The 20,936-nt window shown below is 43.2% G+C and overlaps 1 protein-coding gene across 2 annotated transcripts in view; it reads right to left on the bottom strand.

The window, feature by feature from the left end:
• Nucleotides 1-20,704, bottom strand: part of PCID2 (PCI domain-containing protein 2) — a 53,105-nt gene extending 32,401 nt beyond the window's left edge. Inside the window, exons 1-8 of one of the 2 annotated variants that reach the window (XM_072286558.1) lie at nt 20,503-20,704; nt 20,330-20,371; nt 17,914-18,035; nt 14,610-14,674; nt 11,149-11,246; nt 6,994-7,097; nt 3,540-3,615; nt 2,388-2,482 (exon numbers count right to left, since the gene is read on the bottom strand). In XM_072286558.1, coding sequence (XP_072142659.1) covers nt 2,388-2,482; nt 3,540-3,615; nt 6,994-7,097; nt 11,149-11,246; nt 14,610-14,674; nt 17,914-18,035; nt 20,330-20,371; nt 20,503-20,538 — 638 coding nt within the window. In that variant the 5' untranslated portion in view covers nt 20,539-20,704. The remainder of the gene's footprint in view (nt 1-2,387; nt 2,483-3,539; nt 3,616-6,993; nt 7,098-11,148; nt 11,247-14,609; nt 14,675-17,913; nt 18,036-20,329; nt 20,372-20,502) is intronic. The other variant, XM_072286557.1, reaches the window with a different exon arrangement.
• Nucleotides 20,705-20,936: the final 232 nt, after the last annotated feature.

Below are 20,936 nucleotides of genomic sequence, written 5' to 3'. Positions count from 1 at the left end.
GCCTACGGTAGTACGAACACCAGCGGCCGCGATGTTCCGATGTTCCATTACTTCCCGCAAAACAAGAAGCTTTCAGCTAAGTGAGAGGCTGCTGTGAATTGAAAGAATTTCAAGCACTCAAGAACAACAGTGTTGTGCTCTAACCACTTTCGTGACGACGATTACTGCCAGAGTTTATCAATTATGCATGAACGAGTGAGAGTACGACTTGCTGCTAGCAGGCTTTCTAAACGCAGCGCGAAAAGGTCGGGGCAACGAACACATAAAGACGGCATAGGTGCGGGCGGACGGATGGTAACTGGTCTTGGAAGACCTTATGAATATACGAACTCGTCCAAACCTGGATTTTGATTTACTGCTAGCTCCTTCGTATTAGCACGCTGAACAGAAGGTGCATGTTTATCCCCCAGCCTTGACGCAGGTTTCATTGCGAACTGCCGTTAATTTTCTATTCGCACATGTGTTGTGAAACAGCATGTGTTTGAAAGCCAGCGCACGCCAGGATGCTGTGCTCCCCCTTCTCTGGCGCACAGAGAGAAATTGGCCGTCTCACGTAGCCGACAGAATTCGCCACCTTTACAGCCCCGGTTACGAGTAGCATACGGATGGTGCGCTGATGAAGGTCACTACACGTGCAGCAAGAGCCAGAAAACTTTTCCCGCATGTAAACCGTCTGTGTAGATTGCCGACCACTTTGGGGCAGCGCGCAAAGGCCGACGATCCCATCCCCGCTTAAGTTCCACAAGGAGGCATGTAGGAACATAACTACAGTTGTTTGCCCAGAAACGAACTCACTGGATCGCTGACTGCAGCTTTGCAAAAAACATACTCACCAAAGAACATTTCTAACACGAGGAGATGTTAACACTTCGCTTTCGTTCCCGTCGAAACCACTACTTGCTACCAGCATCTTTTGCTTCTTCGAGAAGCCAGCTCCTCGCAATCGGCTCGTACATGCAGGGAGCAATGCCAAATGCCTCAGAGAAACGCAAGCTCTCTCAATTTTCCATTACTGTCTCAGCAAAACAACAGCACCAAATTACCTTGCACCGTGCTTCATGTGTAGCGGCAGCCATCGGTCCGGACGAACACCATTGTTGACGGCACGAGGCGCCCGACCAATCACAGGCGCAAACGAGGTGCGCGAGGTGCCCCGCATCTGCTGCTACACTTTTCGTTGAAATCAAGACTGTTTGCGCTTTCTTTCGCTCAATTTCGATTCGATATTTGAATTCGGAGGGTTGAAAACCATTACGTACAGCTCTTCACTAATTTTTTCTGGAAAACCTTTCAGCTTCCCTTTAATTGTATTGAAACCAACTTTACTTGTGCTAGTATAGTATGTGCATTATGTAATGAACCTTTTATACAAGAGAGCAAGAAATTTACTGTGTCAACATGTGGGCATGCAGAAGTGCTTTGACTGGGGCTAGTTGGCACTTTAGTACTTTTGCCAGTACTATAAAGCTGCTGCGTGGGAGTGCTGACAACGCCAACAATGGTTGTCTGCAGGGTATGGCCCTTATCTGGCAAAACATCACAGCAGGTGCCGCAAGATACGAGGAGGGCTTTCTTAGATGTTGCGCTGCTCATTACTTACCTAACATTTGCCAAAGGAGTATTCACACACACAGTATGGCTCTGGACTTCAAACTAATCCTATGTAACCCGGTTTCCAAGCCACTTAAGTTATTTAGGTATTAAGTCCATAATCTGATTTCAGGAGAACCATTGCAAAGGCAGGTGCTTAATATGCATTGCAGGGCCACATCAGGGAAGGCCACTGCTTATGCGTAAACACTTTAACTCCTCTAAATCTAATACAGTATATGAGCATGCCACACGAACAGCTGCCACATTGGCAGTAACAGATAACGGTTTCTCTTGTGATCATTAACCGTGATTGTGAAAGAAGTATTTAGTTTCAATAGACTGCTTTCAATAGACAGCTTCAGCCGAGCATTGCTTACGGTCTGCTCCACCCACAGTTCATGCACTCGCGCACTGCAGAGACCTGTCATTTGGATAAGCGCGCTCCCCAGAGATGCGAGCAATGTGCAGTCAACTTGGCTGTAAAACAACAAAGCCAAGTGTTCACTTTGTGGCAATGAATTGAAGGCTGTGTACTGCCTTCTGGAGTTGGCATGAGGAATGAGCCCAAGTTCACAAGCATTCGCAAAGAGTAGATGCGCAACATTTGTAGGGATACACAGGTCTGAGTGGAGCAAACAGTAAACGTCAAGCTAAAGCTGTTCAATTCGCGCCACTGCTCTAGACCTTTCGGCCTTGCCTCAGCTCCGTTTTCCTGCTGGAATGCCCCAGAAGCTGCCTTTCGCACAATGCCCCTTTCTCACCGACTCACGCACCCCGGTGGCCATTGTCCTTACCTGTATGTGACCAGCTGGGATATGCTGAAGTGGTCCTTCAGTGCTGAACTCTCTATGGCCCGGATCAGGGGCTTGCAAAGGTGTAGCTTGTTGATCTGGAGGCACGTATGCGGGACTGTCACTACATTTCTGTCATTTCACTTCTTGGTACTCAACAAGCGCACACCAAGAAGTAAGAGGAAACAATATCCACCATGTCGATTTGACACACTAGTTTCGTGATCGCATATAGGTGTGGTGCAGGAAAGTATGCAGGGGCTGTTTTAGTAAGCATTCTTCTCCTTTTTTGAGTATGTTACAATTCACCTCGTTGAGTGGTTGATTCCAGTGATAGTGAGGCCATGGCTTCAAGCAAGCCAATGACGGTCAAAAACAACGAAAAATTTAAAGAAAAGTTACAGAGTATGGCCATTTCTTCCATTTAACTTCTTTATACTCGTGAACAAAGTGAGCTCATGTGAAAAATATATAAGGAGAAATAATATCCATGGTGTCAGTTTCACACACCACTTTTGCAAGTGGATGGGCATGGTACATACAATAACAGTACAATGTCTGAAGGATTTCGAAAAAGAAAAGTTAGAATTAATGTCTGAAAAAGAAAGATGTCCATCAGGCATAAACTTTCAAAGTCTCAGTGGAAGGCAGTGCTTCCAATAAAGGTAAATAAAAAATAAAATTGAATTCATGAATTCGTTCACTTGCATTTGGCTGCTGCTGCAATTTGGTGTTAAGTAATGTGGAATGTTTTCTACTAGATATTTCAGCAAGAGAAATGCATGGTGTTGACCATGGCCTCCAACAGGCTGCGTGCAATCCTAGAGGCCATACGCTGACAAGCAAACTAAAGAAATGACAGGTTCCAACTTTTGATCTTTCTTTTTTTATCCCGGAAGGGAAATTTTGTGGAAATAAACAGTTTTAAGTTAAAAGAACACTAACTTATCTATTTTGGTGGTTTCTTCACTGTTACTTTTCATTTCTGTGGTTCCATGAAAAAAATTTAGACAGGTTCCCATTGTATAAAATTCTCAAACCAAACACTTTGATTCGGTACTAAAGTATTCAGTTCATATGAAAGAATTCTGACAGCCTTCCGAAAAACACTTACCAAGTCATTTAAAAACTCTCACTCAAGCATTTTGAGCTCACCTTGAAGTAGATTTTGAACAGCTGGTTGACTAAGTTGAGCATGCCACGCCGTTTGGAGTTCTCCAAGGATGACCGGCTAGGATGAGAACGAACTGGTTAACAACTACCATCTTGATTTCATACATAGATTACAAAAGCAGACATTAAGTATAACAATGCATTCAAGAAACAATAATCCATGAAGAACATTGTTTTACAGCATGAATATATATTACCATTACATCTCTAGTGTCACTTAAAAATAGCTATTATCATAAGTAGAGTCATGAGGTTCAATAGCCATTTTCATTAAGCATATTCTGGTGTTCATCCCAAACAGCTAGAAAAAAGGACTATCTCAAGGACCCTTTTCTCCAATCTACAAAGTGTAAATTGAATGTTGGGTCACAACTACTGGACAAATAGTAAGGAACAATATATACCTCAGGATTAAAACAGTAGTAGGTGAGTTTAATTTTGATAACATGACTGCTCACTATTGTTTGCTTGCATAATGTTGCCTCATTTCACACCCCTTGTCGTCATTCAGTCGATCACTCATATTGTTCATTTATAGCACATATCTTTTTCTTATAACACATAGTTTTCTTATAAAATGTAGTTTCTGGTCTTTATGACCTTGTTGCCACTGTTTGCGTATTCAGTTGCCCTGCTTGAATTTATTACCTTAGAGCTAGTACAAGTCACTGGCTATGAGTTCAAGAATTGTTTGGACGTCCTTTTATGACTTCCAGAAAGCAAAGTTCACACTTAAGCGGTGCTCAACAAATGACATTGCAAGACCATGACCTCACTGCAAGCTGACAGCCTGTCTTGGCAAGGAAGGGACAGTACAAACAAAACACGCCTGCTCTTGTCAGTTAGACGAGCACCAACCAAGGCAATGATGTAATAGCATGCACTAACCAATCGGTGTGCCTTACTACGGTTCCTTCTGGATTCCTGCTATTGTTGCCAGCCCTCCCTCCCTACTCACCGCCCGCACTTTCCTCTGCCCAAGTCGAATCACCACATCAACCACATCCCCGTGAAGCCAACAGACAATGAAGCCAAGGAAAGCATAGAGGGAAACAAACTGTGGTTTCTAATTGAAATTTAGAAATTATAAAGAAAGGGAAAAGTTGCGGGATCTGTGCCCACACCTTTTGCAGTATGTGTACGATGCTCTACCAGAGCTGTGGCTATCGTCCCGTACGCTTTCTTCAATGTTTGTGTATGCAGGAGTGGTAGCCAGCATCCCCCATGCTCATGGTAGCAGATGTAGCACATCAACTACAGGTGTCATGTAGCCTGTGAACGTTACATACAGGCGGCTTACCAATAGACCCTCGTATGCTACCTGAAGGCATCAAAGCTGCTCAAGTCGAGATCCTCGCGATGTGTAAATGAGAAAAAGGGCACAACAAGCATCAAAACCTGTGCAACACCACAAAAAAAGCTTCACATAAATATAGTACACAGGATTTGCAAGGAAAATGTCTGGCTAGCATTCCAGAATAACATTCCTGACATAATGATGCTACGTAATAAAGCTGTGACTCATGTTCAGCTATTCACATAACAAGCATAATTGAATGTCAGTGATATGATTACTGTTGATGCAGATTATGGCATACAGGGACGTGCCTATTTCGCTTAAAATGTTTGAAAAAAGATTTAGCTCTTACTGCGGCACTGTTCATGCTCAAATTTCGCAGAAAGATCACATTTTGGATTCTTCGTCATTTAATAAAACTCCTGGCAAAATTAATTGCCTCATTTTAAATAAATATGAGCAAAGTTGCCTTCGTTTATGGGGATGACAGCTGCTGCTGCCATGACAGCGCAAGCATAAACTTGTATCGCTGCCTGTGGGCACTGCAGAAAAACCTACCTGAAATGCTACAGAAAGCAGTGTTTCAGGGACGGTTGCCATGTGTTTCAGAGGAGCAGGCAACACGTGGTAACCCTCTCTAACCAGCTGCCTTGTGGAGTTGCTGGCAGGTGGCAACACAAGTGCACTTGTGCCACCACAGCAGCAGTTTGAGTCCCCATAAACAGGGCAACTTTGCACTTTCTTCTTAAGAACCACGCACTTAACTGTGCCAAGTGCTGCACTGAACAATGTAGACTCCAGAATGCAATCCTTCTGCAAAATTTGAGGAAGAACTGTGCAGCAGTAAGTGCGAAATATTTTTTCGAACATTTTAAGCGATACATGCACGCCCTTGTATGAATTTGTAATGTTTCTTGGCAATGCATTGTGTACGAGATTCGAAGTTTTTGGCGACCTGTACATTGTTGCACATGATTGTGGATGTCAAAAATCAACTGGCCACAACATGTTCAGAGGTACACTCCGAAATGTACTCAGTTTGTCCTTTCATTATTGCTGAAGTGCTCAAAACCCCTTAAGTAAGGCTGGTGCCTTAACTGCACAGCCTGGCCAACTTTCCAGCTCGATGGTTTGGCGAGTGATTGGTCTTGATTCACCTTGGAAACACACTGGAAACGTCGACTGCCATTCAAACATTTCGCATTGTGTTGCAGAAGCCTCTATGCTTCTGACACACCAGCTGGTGTGTCAGAGAGACAGTGGTGGCTTACGCGACCAGTCCTCACAACTGAATGACCTTTCCTTGCTGCACATCATTCATCCCTATGCTCTTAGCAGAGTGACAGTAAGCTCAAGTATACTTAATATATGGTGCTCTGAAACGAGTCGCGGTTACTAAAACACAAGAACTGCTCCCAGGCAAGTCCACGCAGGCATGTGTCTGTATGGCAGGCTTACTGGGCTCACGTGACTTCAACCAACTGACCAGTACAGGCTAGTTGTAATTGTAGATAAATAAATTGGTCTGTCAAGCTTACCGAGTGCCGGGTAACTAAGGCAGTGATTTATAAATGGCTGTTTCAGCAAAGCCACCGGCTCATTCACACTCAGACTTTGCACCAGAGGTGGCATTTCACATATGTATATATACGGTAGTCTAGCTTGTTTCACCCAGAGTAAGCCACAAGTGCAAGCCATCTGCTGTGACGTGGCACTGGAAGAGCAACTTCCTTTATGATAGGTATGGCGGAGCCATCCATGACTGTTACATAGCGTAGCTTGCCATGTTTCACTGCAACATTAACAGATGGCCACTGCCAAGAAGAAATGCACTTATTGTGGGGCATCACCGTGAATGAAGCATACTTTCGGCTTCTTCTTGACGAAACTCAAGTTTACTGTGTCCGAAAATGGCATTAAACACACTGCTCAGCAACATTACACCTCCGTCCAAAATTTAAGTGCAAACAAGCCAGAGGCCAGTACGAAAGAGCTGTTCATACCGGGCTCCTTTATATGTGCAACAGATTATCTAATCATTTTATACCTTTAGCTAGCTGTTTGAAAACCTTTAACATCCACAGAACAATGACTGAACAGCCCACACAAGCACAGAATGCAGCCGCAACTCTCACTGACTTGTCACTGGCGCAGACTCTGAAGCAGCCCATCAGGAATTCTGCTGCCTTCTCCAACGTCTCCCCGGGTTTGCCTTTGCTCTTTTTGGACAGCTGCATGTCGGCCTGGAGAAAGTAATATATAGTGGAGTTTGCAATTAATTAATCAGTGAATGTATTTTTGAATGAAGGTCAGAATTATTTCCTTTCAATACAGCAAAAGATGAGAGAAATTATTCCAAATTTACATTTTTCTTTTGCTGCTTGTAGCATTTTTTCTGTACAAACGGTACTGTTTTTACAATGCAGTAAGGTTGCTTTATTTTCCAAACTGTGTTAAATATAAATTTGAAGAAGACTTCTCTGCATCACACTGAGGTCTTATGGAACAGCATGTTGTGGGGCTCGATACATTATGCAAAAAAAATAAAAATACCAAAAGAAACATTACAGGGTCTCTTAAGATCTCTCTTAAGATCTCTTTCTCTTTGCCTCTTCTCTTTCTCTTCTTTCTTTTAGTCATTACTGCTCACTGCTCAGCATTTTTAGTCATTTGTAATCAATTGTGGTCATTACAAGCCGTTGTCAGACATGTTGGTCATATCATAGTCATTAGTAGTTATTACAAGTCATTTCAGTCATTACTGGTCATTACTAAGCATTTTTAGCCATTTCTAATCAATTGCAGTCATTACAAGTTGTCGTTCGACTTATTGGTCATTTCATAGTCATTACTAGTAATTACAAGTCATTTCAGTCATTATTCATGACTGCTCACTAGTAAGCATTTTTAGTAATTTGTAATCAATTGCAGTCATTAAAAGCTGTCGTTATACATATTGGTCATTTCGTAGTCATTTTAGTCATTGCTACTCACTACTAGACATTTCTAGTCATTTCTAATCAATTGTGGTCATTACAAGCCGTCGTTGGACATATTGGTCATTTCGGAATCATTAGTAGTCATTACAAGTCACTAGTAGTCATTACCATTATTAACCTTACCAATTTCTATTATAATGTTATCATCCACTAACTCACTATCAATAATATTTAATTTTTAATCTGTCTTTAATCTGTGTTCATATGGCGTGATGACGCTTCGGCAGACACTCCCGGCGGTCAGGTCTGCTGACACACTTCACCATGAGCCTAGAAAGGCTTTCGCCTGAACATCTAAAGAATGCAAAACACATGTACATGAACAGTGGCTATTTTTCTGCAGCTCCGAAGGCACAGTTAGTAGGTGGCGCAAACACTCACGCGCAGCGGCAGGAACCTCCGGTTGGGCAACAGAATTGTCATTAGAGTCTTTGGAGAAGAACACATCACTTTCTCTTTACAAGTGAAGCTCTACAGAGCTGTCTTCTGATGAACAGTCATCAAAATACCTCTTTTCCCACACACTTTTATTCCCATGCGGCAGCAAGGCTTGCCGTGCTCTCCGAGCAGGCGCCAGAAGGACATGCCAATGATGAGGAAGGTGCGACAAAATGACACAACATGGACAGCTGCGGCCACCCAGTGTCAAAAATTGCTACTAGATAATGGCATCAGTGAAAGCAATGGCATGTGAAGCAGACAACGAGGTGAAGGCACACAAATAGCTTCCCGATTTCACACTGTGGTTTTTAAGATTTGACATACAGGTGAACAAACAAGTATGTGAAGCAAGGCTTCATGACACGACAATCATGTTTACAAGTCAAGATACTGTGGCGCATCAATTGTTGGAGGCTAACGAGATTAAGAAAAGAGGGAACGCCTGTGTGAGCACCCCATCTCTGAACATTTATAACAATGAAAGCATGTTTTTAGATAAGTTTTACATTTTGATTAATTGCGATTCCCTTCAAATATATCTTCAGTGTTCTCGCACGTGCGCATTGACATAATCAGTGTCCCTCTTCTTTCGTCACCCTCTCCCCATGGCTATATAATCAGCCACCTTTGACTTCAATAAACAGTTGCAAGCAGCGCCTTGTCCTCTCTTTTGTTCCTTCTTTGTGTGCCGTTACCGTTGGCGCTTCATTTCATGACAAAAAAAAAAAAATGATAAGCATCGCTGCTTTTACAAGGCTGGTCACATTTATCGCATCAGGTAGCATATAAATTAAAAACGAGTGCATATTGCGATGAAAATGCAACCCACAAACAGAGCTCACCGCGGCAAGCTAAGACAAGGAAAGCAGTTGTCTTTCAGATGTTACTCTGATAGGCATGTTAACATTGTCATGTATTTAATCATATAAAGTGACGAAGAAGCACAAAAGTTACGGGAAAAAAAAAGGTGACATAAGCCTTCCTTTTTTTGTATCCTGCGCTGCTTCACCGAATACAGATGTGTTGGTATGTTTCCTTTCTTTGTCCATTGTAATTGTTTTCTTTGAGATGCTTCATCAATCTGAATGTCCGAGATACTAGGCCAATCTTCAATCTTTGTCTATTTCATACAGCTTAGTGCAACGAGAGCCATCAGTGGCTGCCGGTACGTGTGTAAGGCTGGCGTTGATGGTGAGTGTGAAGGCACCGCTGTATTTGTGTTCGCCGTCAATGCACAGCAAACAGAGTCATGTCCCATATGCAACCAGAATTTGGAAGTGCGAGGAAGGAAAATATATCTAAAAAAGAAAATGACTGAGCTGCTGAGAGGATGGCAAAATAATGACTACAAATTGTTGTTTAGAAGCGCCTGCTAGCATAATGTGACGAGAGTCGTACAAGTTATCATTGCATCTACATCTGTGGACATGACAATGAATTGGCACTGCCAACTGCATTAGAAAAAGCAGTCATCTTGCTGGTGAAAATGCTGCATAAAAAAATCTTTCACAGTTCTTTTGCATGTGCTTCGGCTTACTGAGTGGCAACTTGCTGCCTGTATCATATGCCTCCTCACTTCCCGAATAGGCAATGTTACTGTATATTGCCAATTATAAGTTGACATTTTTTTCATAAAATGACCTTCCAAAGTTTGGGTGTCGACCTATAATTGGAGTCAACCTATACGCAGAATCATAAAGTCGACTTCTGTTGTGTCGAAAGTAGTTTCGATAGAGCTGCGAGTAGTATCCCACGCCGTGCACGCATAATTCCACAATAACTATCAGACACGGTGCAAGAGTGGGCTGCTTAAAAAACAGAAATTTATCTTATGATATGCCTTAAAGTTTTTTTCATACGATAGAAATGCTTTGTTGACAAGGTGTGGGCATTCCATGGAAAAGCTGGCAGTGCTGTGTGGGCTGGCAATGCTTCGCAGGGAACTAAACCAAGTGACCAGTCACCTGCACCCACAAGTGTCTTCATGTGTTTTTCAAGTGAAGTGGCGCAATGGGTCAACGATGCCTGGTATGGACTGCCAACCGACATTGTCCGTGTGGTGCTTTCCACATGCAGCATCTCGATACTGCCAGTACCACTTCCAACGGCAAGCAGAAGCAGTGGCTCACACGATCGCAATGACCGCGACTGCATCCTTCTGTCAAGTGATGAGTCGTAAGCACTGTCTCATGGACGAATGTATGTGTCTTTGCATGACTCGCGCTTCTGAAAAACTTATTGATGAGCTAGGGCAGCAGCTTGAGGCTGTGTTCGGAGTCAACTTTTTTTGCCTAGAAGGGGTTGCAAATTGGGGGGGTCGACTTATTATCGGACTCGACTTATGATCGGCAATATACATTAACCATAAACGCAGGCATTGGTTACTACTATGGGTATACAATGTAATTTCGGCTCTCCCTTCAACTTCGTTATATTGATTCACTGCACTCAATTGTACCATATTATTTCCCACCCATTTTTCATGCTAAAGTAGTGGCCAATTCATGTTTTGGCAAGGGTTAACTAGAGAGGGTTGTACGGTAGCGCGATTAAAAGACGGGACAAAAGAAGACACACACAGCACTATATGTGTGTCTTCTTTTGTCCCTTCTTTTAATCGTGCTACCGTACACCCCTTGAAGATGCATTCCCAACAAGCCCACATTGCAACACTCATTACCTAGAGAGTGCTGGGAAATGCCTTTGTAGCGGTACAAACATCAGCTGCATGGTGCCCAAGAAGACGATGGCGAAGAACTCAGAGCCAGCCTTAAGCCTTGGAGCCATGTTCAGCTCACAGTACAGTGGACATTAAATAGGCTGATAATGATGAATGACAGGCAAATGTTCATACCTGAGAGGCAAATAACCGGAGGTCAAGGCAGACTGTGTACATGATGGGCAGGGCCCAGTTTTCTTCCTTGAGGGACTGGAAGATCTTGGTGAAAAGCTTACGGCCAGAGAGAACAGGCTGCAGTCAAGGGCAATCTATGCAATCGGAAGCATCTGCTTTCTTGGCAGCTTGAGCCATCTACACAATTATTCATGCATTCAAGCTGAAAATGTGCAAGCTACCTAAAGGAAACGATATATCATAAGAAGCCAATAAACACTGACACGAAGGACAACATAGGGGAAATTACTTGTGCTTAATAAATAAAATAAAGAAAAGATAAATTAATGGAAATTCATTATCCACAATGGAATTAATTAACCCACAAGCTTCGCGAAATCGAAAGGTTGTGGGGTCAGTTCCCACCTGCGGCAAGTTGTTTTTTCATCCACTTTAATTTCCATTAATTTATCGTTTCTTTATTTCATTTATTAAGCACAAGTTTTTCCCCTATGTTGTCCTTGGTGTCAGTGTTTGTTGGCTTCTTATGATATGACTAATAAAAATCGGGACCCTCGGTTAACCCCCTCTCTTCTCGTTTATTACATAACGAGGGTCTCGAATCCGGCAACATTGATGTTTTCAGGTAGCATGTGTGGGTTTATTGACCAGTTGCCTTCACCCAAGAAGATCACGTTCTCGTGACGCCTGCGGCAAAAAGGACGTTCCACGTGCGCCGCCAAGGTCTGTGAGTGGTGGCGCTGGCTAACACTCCTAGGGTTCTACTAGTACACATAAATACCCAAGAAAGTAGATGGGGAAACAGCGCCACGGTAGCTCAATTGGTAGAGCATCGCACGCGAAATGCTAAGGTGGTGGGTTCAGTTCCCACCTGCGGCAAGTTGTTTTTTCATCCACATTAATTTCCATTAATTTATCATTTCTTTATTTCATTTATTAAGCACAAGTAATTTGTCCTTGGTGTAAGTGTTTGTTGGCTTCTTATGATATGACAAATAAAAATCGGGACCCTCGGTTAACCCCCTCTCTTCTCATCTAAAGGAAACGAGTATTTGGAACCCTCTGACGCCCAAGCTTGAGAGATGTCAGAAGTTTGTGCTGCTGCTGATAAAGGCGAACCCTACTGAGTCTTGCAAGTTCTACTCGCTCACAGCACACTTTGCTATTTTCTGTGGCAATGAGTCACACATGTCAGTTTGTTTTGCTGATAACTGCTGGCTTTTTGTCGCTCATGCACAACATGCAGGCAGTTCACATTTGTTTTGCTGACACGAGAGCTGAGAATATCGTCGCAGACATTTATGTACTATGCGAAAAATTCTGTGGTGATGTCTTACTCAACGTTCTTTCGGAAAAAAAAAACAGATAAGTTATACAATATATTTTAAATTTGAATGTTACGTGAAACAAAATTGGCAAAGTAAGTCAATTTTGGAATGTCATGCACTTCTTCAAGAAAAAGATGGAGGGTTAATTAAATTTGAGCTTTACTGTTTGCTTTATTAGGACATCACACGTTTTATCCAGTGCAGAGGCTCAAGTTTTTAAGGCTTCTTTCATTGTAGTGGGGCTTCAGATAGCCCAGACTGTAACACAGCCAAAAGCTTACAGTACTGACGAAGAGGAAGCTTTTTTTTTATGAGATTCGTAAAGCGCATTTGCTGACCATGAGAAATACTTTATCAATAAACAAACTAAGCATTACTCTAGATGTATGTGTCCATCTTCTCATTATAAGGCTATTTCTACAGCACTGCCAATATGCTGCATTTTACAGTTTCTGATATTCTGCATACAAAGGGAACAAATTGTTGTTTTTTCTGAGCATCACCTGAAATTTTCCAATTTGTTTCTTGTAACAGAAACCAACCTCCCAATGGCTGCGAATGACAACACCGTAAGGTTTCATAGGTCAGTAGAAGGAAAGCATACACAATCGTAAGTGGTTTTGACTGTCATACGTTTGAACACCTGTTCTGATTTTCTTTGCAGATCACAGCCGAACTTTCACACGAGGCCATTTTTTTCACCCTAGTTTTGAAATTCCCACACATTTGTTTAGGAATGTGTATTCAACCAGGATATACAACATGAATGCACACAAAAGGAGAAGGCACGCTGTTGTTCTAACACGCTGCCTTTACAAAGATGCAAGAATACTACAAAATATGAAGCAAGATGTCAAGGAAGGAACAGCACTAGCATAAACCATTGCCTTTATGTGTCCACACACAGTAACAGGAGCAGTCAAAAGCCAACTGCTCTTTTTAAAACTTTTGTAGTCTTTCAGCAAGATCACCTGTGGCAGCCTGCACAATGCTGCCACTTGTGCTGGATTACAGAAAGAGGTGACAAACATGTACTTGTGAGACAAATAAAAATGTGCAATTAGACAGCAAAACTACACTAATTCATAGCAATTACTTTAACGTACATGTTAGGCTACATAGACCTTAAGCCTGTAAATGCTCAGAAGCGTGTCCTTTTTGGTAGGCATTCCATGACCAACACTAGTTTCGAGATACTGGTCTCGAAGCCAGTGCATCGACAGCCAATGAAATTGTGGCCCATGGTGCATTCACAATTAAACCTCCCTTACACAATATCAGCCTGCCAGGCCAGCAATAAAGGTAATGCCAATGGGTTTACTGAAACTTTAACAACAGATCTTTTAAAACTGGCAGAAACATTTGGATTCCTACTTAAATAAGTGCTGACTCACTTAAGTTCTGCAATTTCAACATGGGTCCCAAACTAAATCAAACAAGTTAGTAAATATTTGTTAATTCATTAATTGTGATTCGTCCTTTAAGTGAAGTTAGCCTCCTCATGTAGCCCAAGTGGCCGAACTGCACTATCTTGCAAAGGTGATTTTTCAATATTCTCTTTAAAAAATATTGTTACATGCAGAAAGACACAAACGAAAGAGACTATTTACACTGTATTTACAAGAGTAACGCAGCCAGAGACCAAGATGGTAACCAGCTCGTGCCAAGCCCAGATGCCAGTCTCGGTCTTCCTTTCCGTCATGTCTCAAAAGCGCCTGCTGTATTGTAACATGATCGGACATAGGAGCCATTGGTCCACAAAGAGGAGGAAATACGGTATACTTGTCGCAGTGCTTCGTATGAAATGCTGTCCACATATTATTACTGCAAGCACAATGTTTACGTTTGTTTTAATCACTTGTTGCACACATGACTTGAGAAGGAAGTGCTTGTTCAGAAGTGTGCGCAATGACAAACAAACTGTGCCGAGCTTGTCGTTTTCTGTCAAAGAAGTAACATATAAACTGTGAACACATTAAAGAGCACAGTATATTAACTTCTTTATAGCACAATGCCAGAAATGTTCACTATCACTCAAGCATGAATGAAAATTAGAACAAGAGAGAGATAGAGAGACAACAGGACTCTTCGGCTGCCCCACAGAAGTCATAGGTACTATAAGCAAAGGATATTGAACCAGGACAGCTTGCTCCTTGTAGGCATCCACGAAGTTGTAGTTGTTCATGTAGTACAAACACCTGAAGCAAGTGAACGTGGATCACACTCAAGTGAATACAGCTGGGAACAAGGACGATAACAAGAAACAACCACACTAAAGGAAACAATTTCAAAAAACTGTCTGGACTATACACAAGAAAAATGGCCACGGTTCCAGACACCGTCCATTATCAAGTTAACCGTTTAATTTTGACATACAATAAATTACATATCATAAATGAGTGAAATGGATCTGCAACCAAGCCCACATGCCCACTAGACACAACACAAACACTTGTTGCTTAAATGAGTTCTAGCCAAAATGAGACAAGCTTAGAAGCGGTGCAAGTGTTTTCTTCATTTTTCTTTTTTTTTTTTTGTTGATAATCACGTCTATACTATATAATATGATGTTGCCACCAGAAGGGTAACAAATTTCAGGCAGCTTTTATCTCGGGTCTATTATTGATCTTGTTAAATTAAGCTGCGGGGTGGAAATTCTCGAAATTGCACAGTGAGCTATGAGAGAAGCTGTACAGAAGGGCTCAGGAATAATTTTGACCACTTGGGGTCTTTTTATTGTGAGCCTAAATCTAAGTACACGAACATTTTTTTGGTTTTGCCCCCTGCTAAATGTGGCTGCCTTCGCCAGGAATTGAACCCACGACTTCACACTTATCAGCAGAATGCCATAGTCTCCAAGCCACCACTCACCTTGTTCAACATTTATTTGCAGCAGTTTCGCTTGTTTTCAAATGCTGAGCACAGCAATATCAGGTGCTGCATATTTGTGATGCACAACGATTTACAGAATGTGCGTCTACTAGAGGCTCTAATATTTACGCCCCTTCTTTTGTCTGCACGGATCTGCCATTTATGTATGATGCTTGGGGTAGTGGTGGTGTTGGTTAGTGCCTTGTTGATAAAGATTTCCTGGAATCTACTTACTTTCAGGTCCTTATCCATTTGACTGCCAGGTATTTTATCCAACTGCTGCTCAGCCCCGACAGTTTTTTTTTTTCGCTTATGGGTTCACCGGACATTTCATGCTTTATAGAAGCAAATTCTTTATCTTCGCTTTCTCTAAATTCAGATTTTATTAACAACTCATAAGTTCTCTTACATGTCAAAGTTCAGATGGAACTACCTAAACTAGTTGCCATGGGTTCCCTGCCAGAGCAGGGTGGGAGAGTCACACTACATATATACATTCTACCTAGCGTCAGAAATTGAACTTACACAAGTTTCGTGTGTTTAGATGGCCTTTCCGTAGATGACACAACTGATATGTCTTTTGCATGAGTTATTGCTGTAGAGGTAGTGAATATGCTAAAAACAAAAAATGCAGCAGAACGCATGCCACAATGACTGTCGACGGTAATGCATTAGCATTGAATCAATACTGCAACATAACGTATTGCCACCATCGAAACGAGTCATGTATGAGGCATGTACTGCAGTAGGACTCCACTTTCGTGCTTCCTTACCAACACTTGTCGCCATCTAGCGCTGCTGCCGTAAAGCCTGCACGTGGCCTCCGAAATGCATTTGCATGCGAACGCGTGCAAATGCCGAGAAACGCATCTTGCGGCAACTGTACTCCTCTCTCACACTTCTTTCCGGACATGCTGCGCCATCTAGTGGCACTGCGGCCTCCTAGACAAGAAGCTTGGTGTGCAGGTGCCTGCGAACGCTGAGAATTGTTCCCTCGCTTGCCGCAGACTCAGCAGCGCATACTCAGTGACCTAGTTGGCAAGAGGTTCACTGAATAGTGGCAAATACCCAGAGCATTCATGGCACAGCGCATAAAAGCGTTGGCATGAAAGGTGTTCATTGAAAAGCGGCACATACCCAGTGCATTTAAGGTGCAGCCTGCTGATGCGTCGGGTTGCTGTCCTTGAGGAACCCTTGTGACATGGGTTTCATTCCGCTCAGCATTGGATCGATTTAAGGCATCTTTTTTGTCACCGTAGAGAGGCACATACATATTTACTCAAGTTGGTGTCAAAGACATTCATTGAATAGCAGCACACACCTACCGGCACATACCCGGTGATGCAAGTTGGCATCAAAGAAGTTCATTAAGACTACCACAGACCGAGTGGCACTCACCCAGTACTCCAAGCCAGCGTCAAAAAGTTTCTTTGAACCCAGCCTCGCGTCTACAGTGACCCATGTTAGGGTGAAATAGGTTTATTAAAGAGTGGCAGATATGTACACATTGACACATACTCACAGACGCAAGTTGGCCCAATGGTTGTTTTCGAACCCTATTACCTCAGCACAGCAGCCCAATGCGCTACCCATCTGAACATTGACTATCCAGTGACCCAGGAAGGCGGGAAAATGGATAGATGCAAACATATATTGATACAAAGGTGTATCAGAAAGATGTACCTCGAAAGTACCCTAACAATGCTAATACACTAAATGCAAATATACTCATCAGTGGGATGGGCTGTGCGAGGGTCGGTCCCCAAGTTATCTAGGGACTGGTAGTCAAAGAGTCAAAGACGTGTCTAGGAGTTATGTGTATCAGTTTCTCTAGGAAAAGGTACTTTATGTAGCTGCATATTCTGGCCATATTAAGTCAGGAGTTCACTGGGAGATCTTTATAGGGGTAGGCTCCCGGACTCAGTGACCCCTTTAGGAGAGGTTGTAGGCATTCGAATATTTCTCCAGCTGTTGAGGTGGCTAGGTTGGGTGCAACCTAATTTCCTCCCCACTGGAGCCCCATGTGTCCGAGTGTCCAGGCAACCCTAACTTCAATGTCATTCTTTTGTTGATTCCTAAGCATTTGTCAAATGCACTTAGTAGCAGAATCCTATGAGTGGGTCCTCAATGCTTTGCAAGGCTTCAAAGGAACCAACGACATCTTCAAACACATGGACATTGAAGCACGAAAACGGGATATTCTGGGCTAACCTAGAGCACCTTATTACACTAGCCCGATTTGATGTAGCTAGTGACTTTGCCCGCTCCACCTAGTGGGTGCCTGTTTACCTTATACTGTAATCCCTTCCCTAATCAGTGACTCCTTGTGTTATAAAGGACCATATTATTATTATTATTTGGGGTAGTCCAGGGAAGCAGAATGAATTCCGCTAATCATGTTTTGTATGCTACTATATGCACTTCTTTTTGTTCCTGCCCTTGCATTTTCTTTTGCTGTAGAAAGGAAAATGCGAAGTAAAGTTGAAGTTGGAAGAGGTAAGATGAACCAATTTTAACAAATCTACGGACAGTAGTTCGCAACCTTACAGAGTGTCCAAGTACTAACCTCAGGTGTTGACAGACCACTTCGTCCCATGGGGTGTCCATGACGCGTTGTACTACGGGCTCGGGGTCTTCTACATGGAGCCGAGAGCTTGCACTGTGTGCATGCTTGCATGACAGCAACTCCTGAAAGGTGAGCATGAATGCCATACTGCAATATTTGGGATGTCTTGCCATAGGACATGGACACACTGCAACATCGCACATTCCAGCCTTGTGCCATGAAATGGTACAGGAATAAAAGGAGCAGAAGTGTGTGCCAGTCACCTACGCGCTATGTATCACTGAGGCACTTGCAAGAATTTTTCGCACATATGGTGTAAAAATCACCCATGTGCAAACAAGGAACACAACAGCTTATAAGAGTGAAAGGTCCCTTAGAAATCTCAAGTTATTCAGGGGTAATCTATGCGTCCTATGTAGCACCAGAACACACCAGAAAAGGCAATGCAAGCTCGAACGCCTCGGAGGAGCATCACATATCTACAAACATCACTGACAGGGATTCTACTGGTGTATTCACGACAGATAAGTGTTTATGTCTGTTCTTGGAGCCATCGTGTGTCCAATCGAAAATGCACGCGATAAACCAGGCACTCCATAAGATTTAAAAGATATACAGGGTGTCCATAAATGTTTACCCTGATTTCAAGATTCAATATTAATTATATTTATGATGGTAATGGTTGTTTTATTACAGGTCAACAAGGGAAACCATGAAGTTTCTGTACAGCTGCGTCTCATCCGACACTTTCGCCACAATCCCACCAGACAATGTTGCAGAATGTGTGGCAAGAGATTGAATACTGGCTTGATATTTTGCGTGTTACCAGGGCTGCACATGTTGAAGTGCATTACCTGTATTAAATGTTTATGTAAGGTTCAAAACATAATGAGTAGAGGCATGTGTGGTATAATGCACGTTTCATGTATCCAATTAAGAGATACATTGTTTTGTTATCAGGGTAAACATTTATGGACACCCTGTACATCTGCACTCTACGCCATCGAACACGTAAATAGCCGGACCACATTGCGTTGCTTTTCACCGCAAGCAAGGAACCCACAGACATCTTTCATAATGCCGACAACCCTGTACGCACACTGGATTCCCGCCACCATCATGAATGATAGACGTGCAGGCAAGCATAGGATGTGCGTGGAAGTTTATGGGCTGAACAGGCTCTGCTACAAGTCTCACTGAGTTTGCTGCAGTGTTCTGACCTATACATAGCCTGTTTGCTGCGTAATGTGCCCCTGCAATCACAAGCTTGGTTCCATGCAACAGGATATATCTTGGCATGTTCCAGCGCTTGTACCATGAAGGCACCGTTGACTATACTACAATGCAAAAGCAGTGTTGGGGAGAAGCACTATTTTACTGCTGGATGCACGATTCCATATCAAAGCAAATTAGGCAGAAAAAGTGTAACATACTGTGATATGGTGATATCTTATGCACTGGTGTAGCAATCCAGTGCCGCTATTTAGCATGGCCAAAGTGGCTTCGCAAGTGCTTGAGTATTCGGCCACATGAATGGGTCAGCTTGTCGCAGTCACAGTCACGCTTGCCCATCATATCAAGTGCGGCAGGGAAGTTTTGGGGAGAAAATAATTCAAACAGTTCAAAACTGCTTCAGGAAAACATTAGGAAAAGGATGCTTCAATTTTGAATATGTCGACATTTTACGAACCGAGGTAGAGGCACTGATCCATTCTACACCGCTCACTTCCATTTCGTATGATGCTGGCGAAGCTGAAACTTTTTGGCGTGCAGGCATCGTACTACCCTTCCTCAAAGCTTAAGTTAGCGAGAACTCGGAAAGTAGCACAGACACACTGGGTGCCTGGAGATGTAGACAATGAACTATCTTCGTCTCACGAGTTCTTGTAGAACAAGGGATTTAATTCCAACTCTTTGTCCATTCACGGAATTAAATGAAGTTTTGAAGCTGCTTCGCGGGTAATGGCAACTGCTACCTGGAAGAGTACTGAACTCCTTATGGCCATTGCGAAGCTCAGATTGCAGTGAAGACTCTACTCTCCTGAGCCTTCGAGCGCTGCGAGTGACACACAAGGTGCACCACTGAGCCCAATAACTGCTAACTCGAGCTGCAGCTTAGACTTCCGGCAAGGCTCAAGTGCAGAAGTTTCGTACTGCTGCTGCCCAAGTACGCACTTGGGCGTGCGTAGGTTCGGTTTTTCTGTCAACATTGGTATCGTAAGAACCACAGTAAATCACCCTCGTGGCTCTACACAAGAACATTACAGCAGTCCACAGCGCTGCACCCACTTTAATATGTATGCTGACACAGCGTTACGACTCCGGTTCGTGCGTGCACGGACCACCAGTCGTCGAAAGTGTCACAACACGCACACTTCATGCAGCTGGTAACGCTGGATGTAGCCGGAAGACTTACCGCTGCTTTCTTGCCCCTTCCCTGCTGCAAAGCTTCGTCGATCTGCGAGCAAATGCAGAGAGTCACACTCGCGCCTTATATTCAGACGCATAAACTACATATGCTGCCGCACAACGCCGATCACACACGCCACCACGCTTTGCAAAGTCGTATGAGCCCATGAGTCCACTCACCTGTTGCAGATACTGGTTCATCGTGGTGTGGGCCATGGCTATGGGACTGGAAACCAAATCGTGTCTAGTTATCTAAGTACACTGGTGTAAAACATTACATACGAGAACGCAAGCTTGGAAGACGCGTTTGTTTACTGCGAAAGCGCCGCCATTGATGGATTAGCTCGAATGTTTACTTGGATTGGATCGACATTGTTTTTTTACGTGCTGCTACTCTACTGGAGTGGAGAGAGCGCCCATCAATGGATAAATGGATGGATGTTACGAGCGTCCGCTTTGGAACGGCACGGTGGGTTGCGCCAACAAGCTCTTATTTTATGCTACACTCTTAGGCAAAGTTACACCCTTTGGCTTGCCCCTTCTGCCACACAACAATAATCGTTATCTGCCTTGATGCGTTTCCTTTCTTTAACGCTGCGAGCCCGGAACTTTCC

The sequence above is a fragment of the Dermacentor andersoni genome, chromosome 2 (genome assembly GCF_023375885.2).
Source record: "Dermacentor andersoni chromosome 2, qqDerAnde1_hic_scaffold, whole genome shotgun sequence".
Lineage (NCBI taxonomy): Eukaryota > Metazoa > Arthropoda > Arachnida > Ixodida > Ixodidae > Dermacentor > Dermacentor andersoni.
Note: the sequence above shows the minus strand (reverse complement) of the source record. Positions and strands in the feature narration are given on the sequence as shown.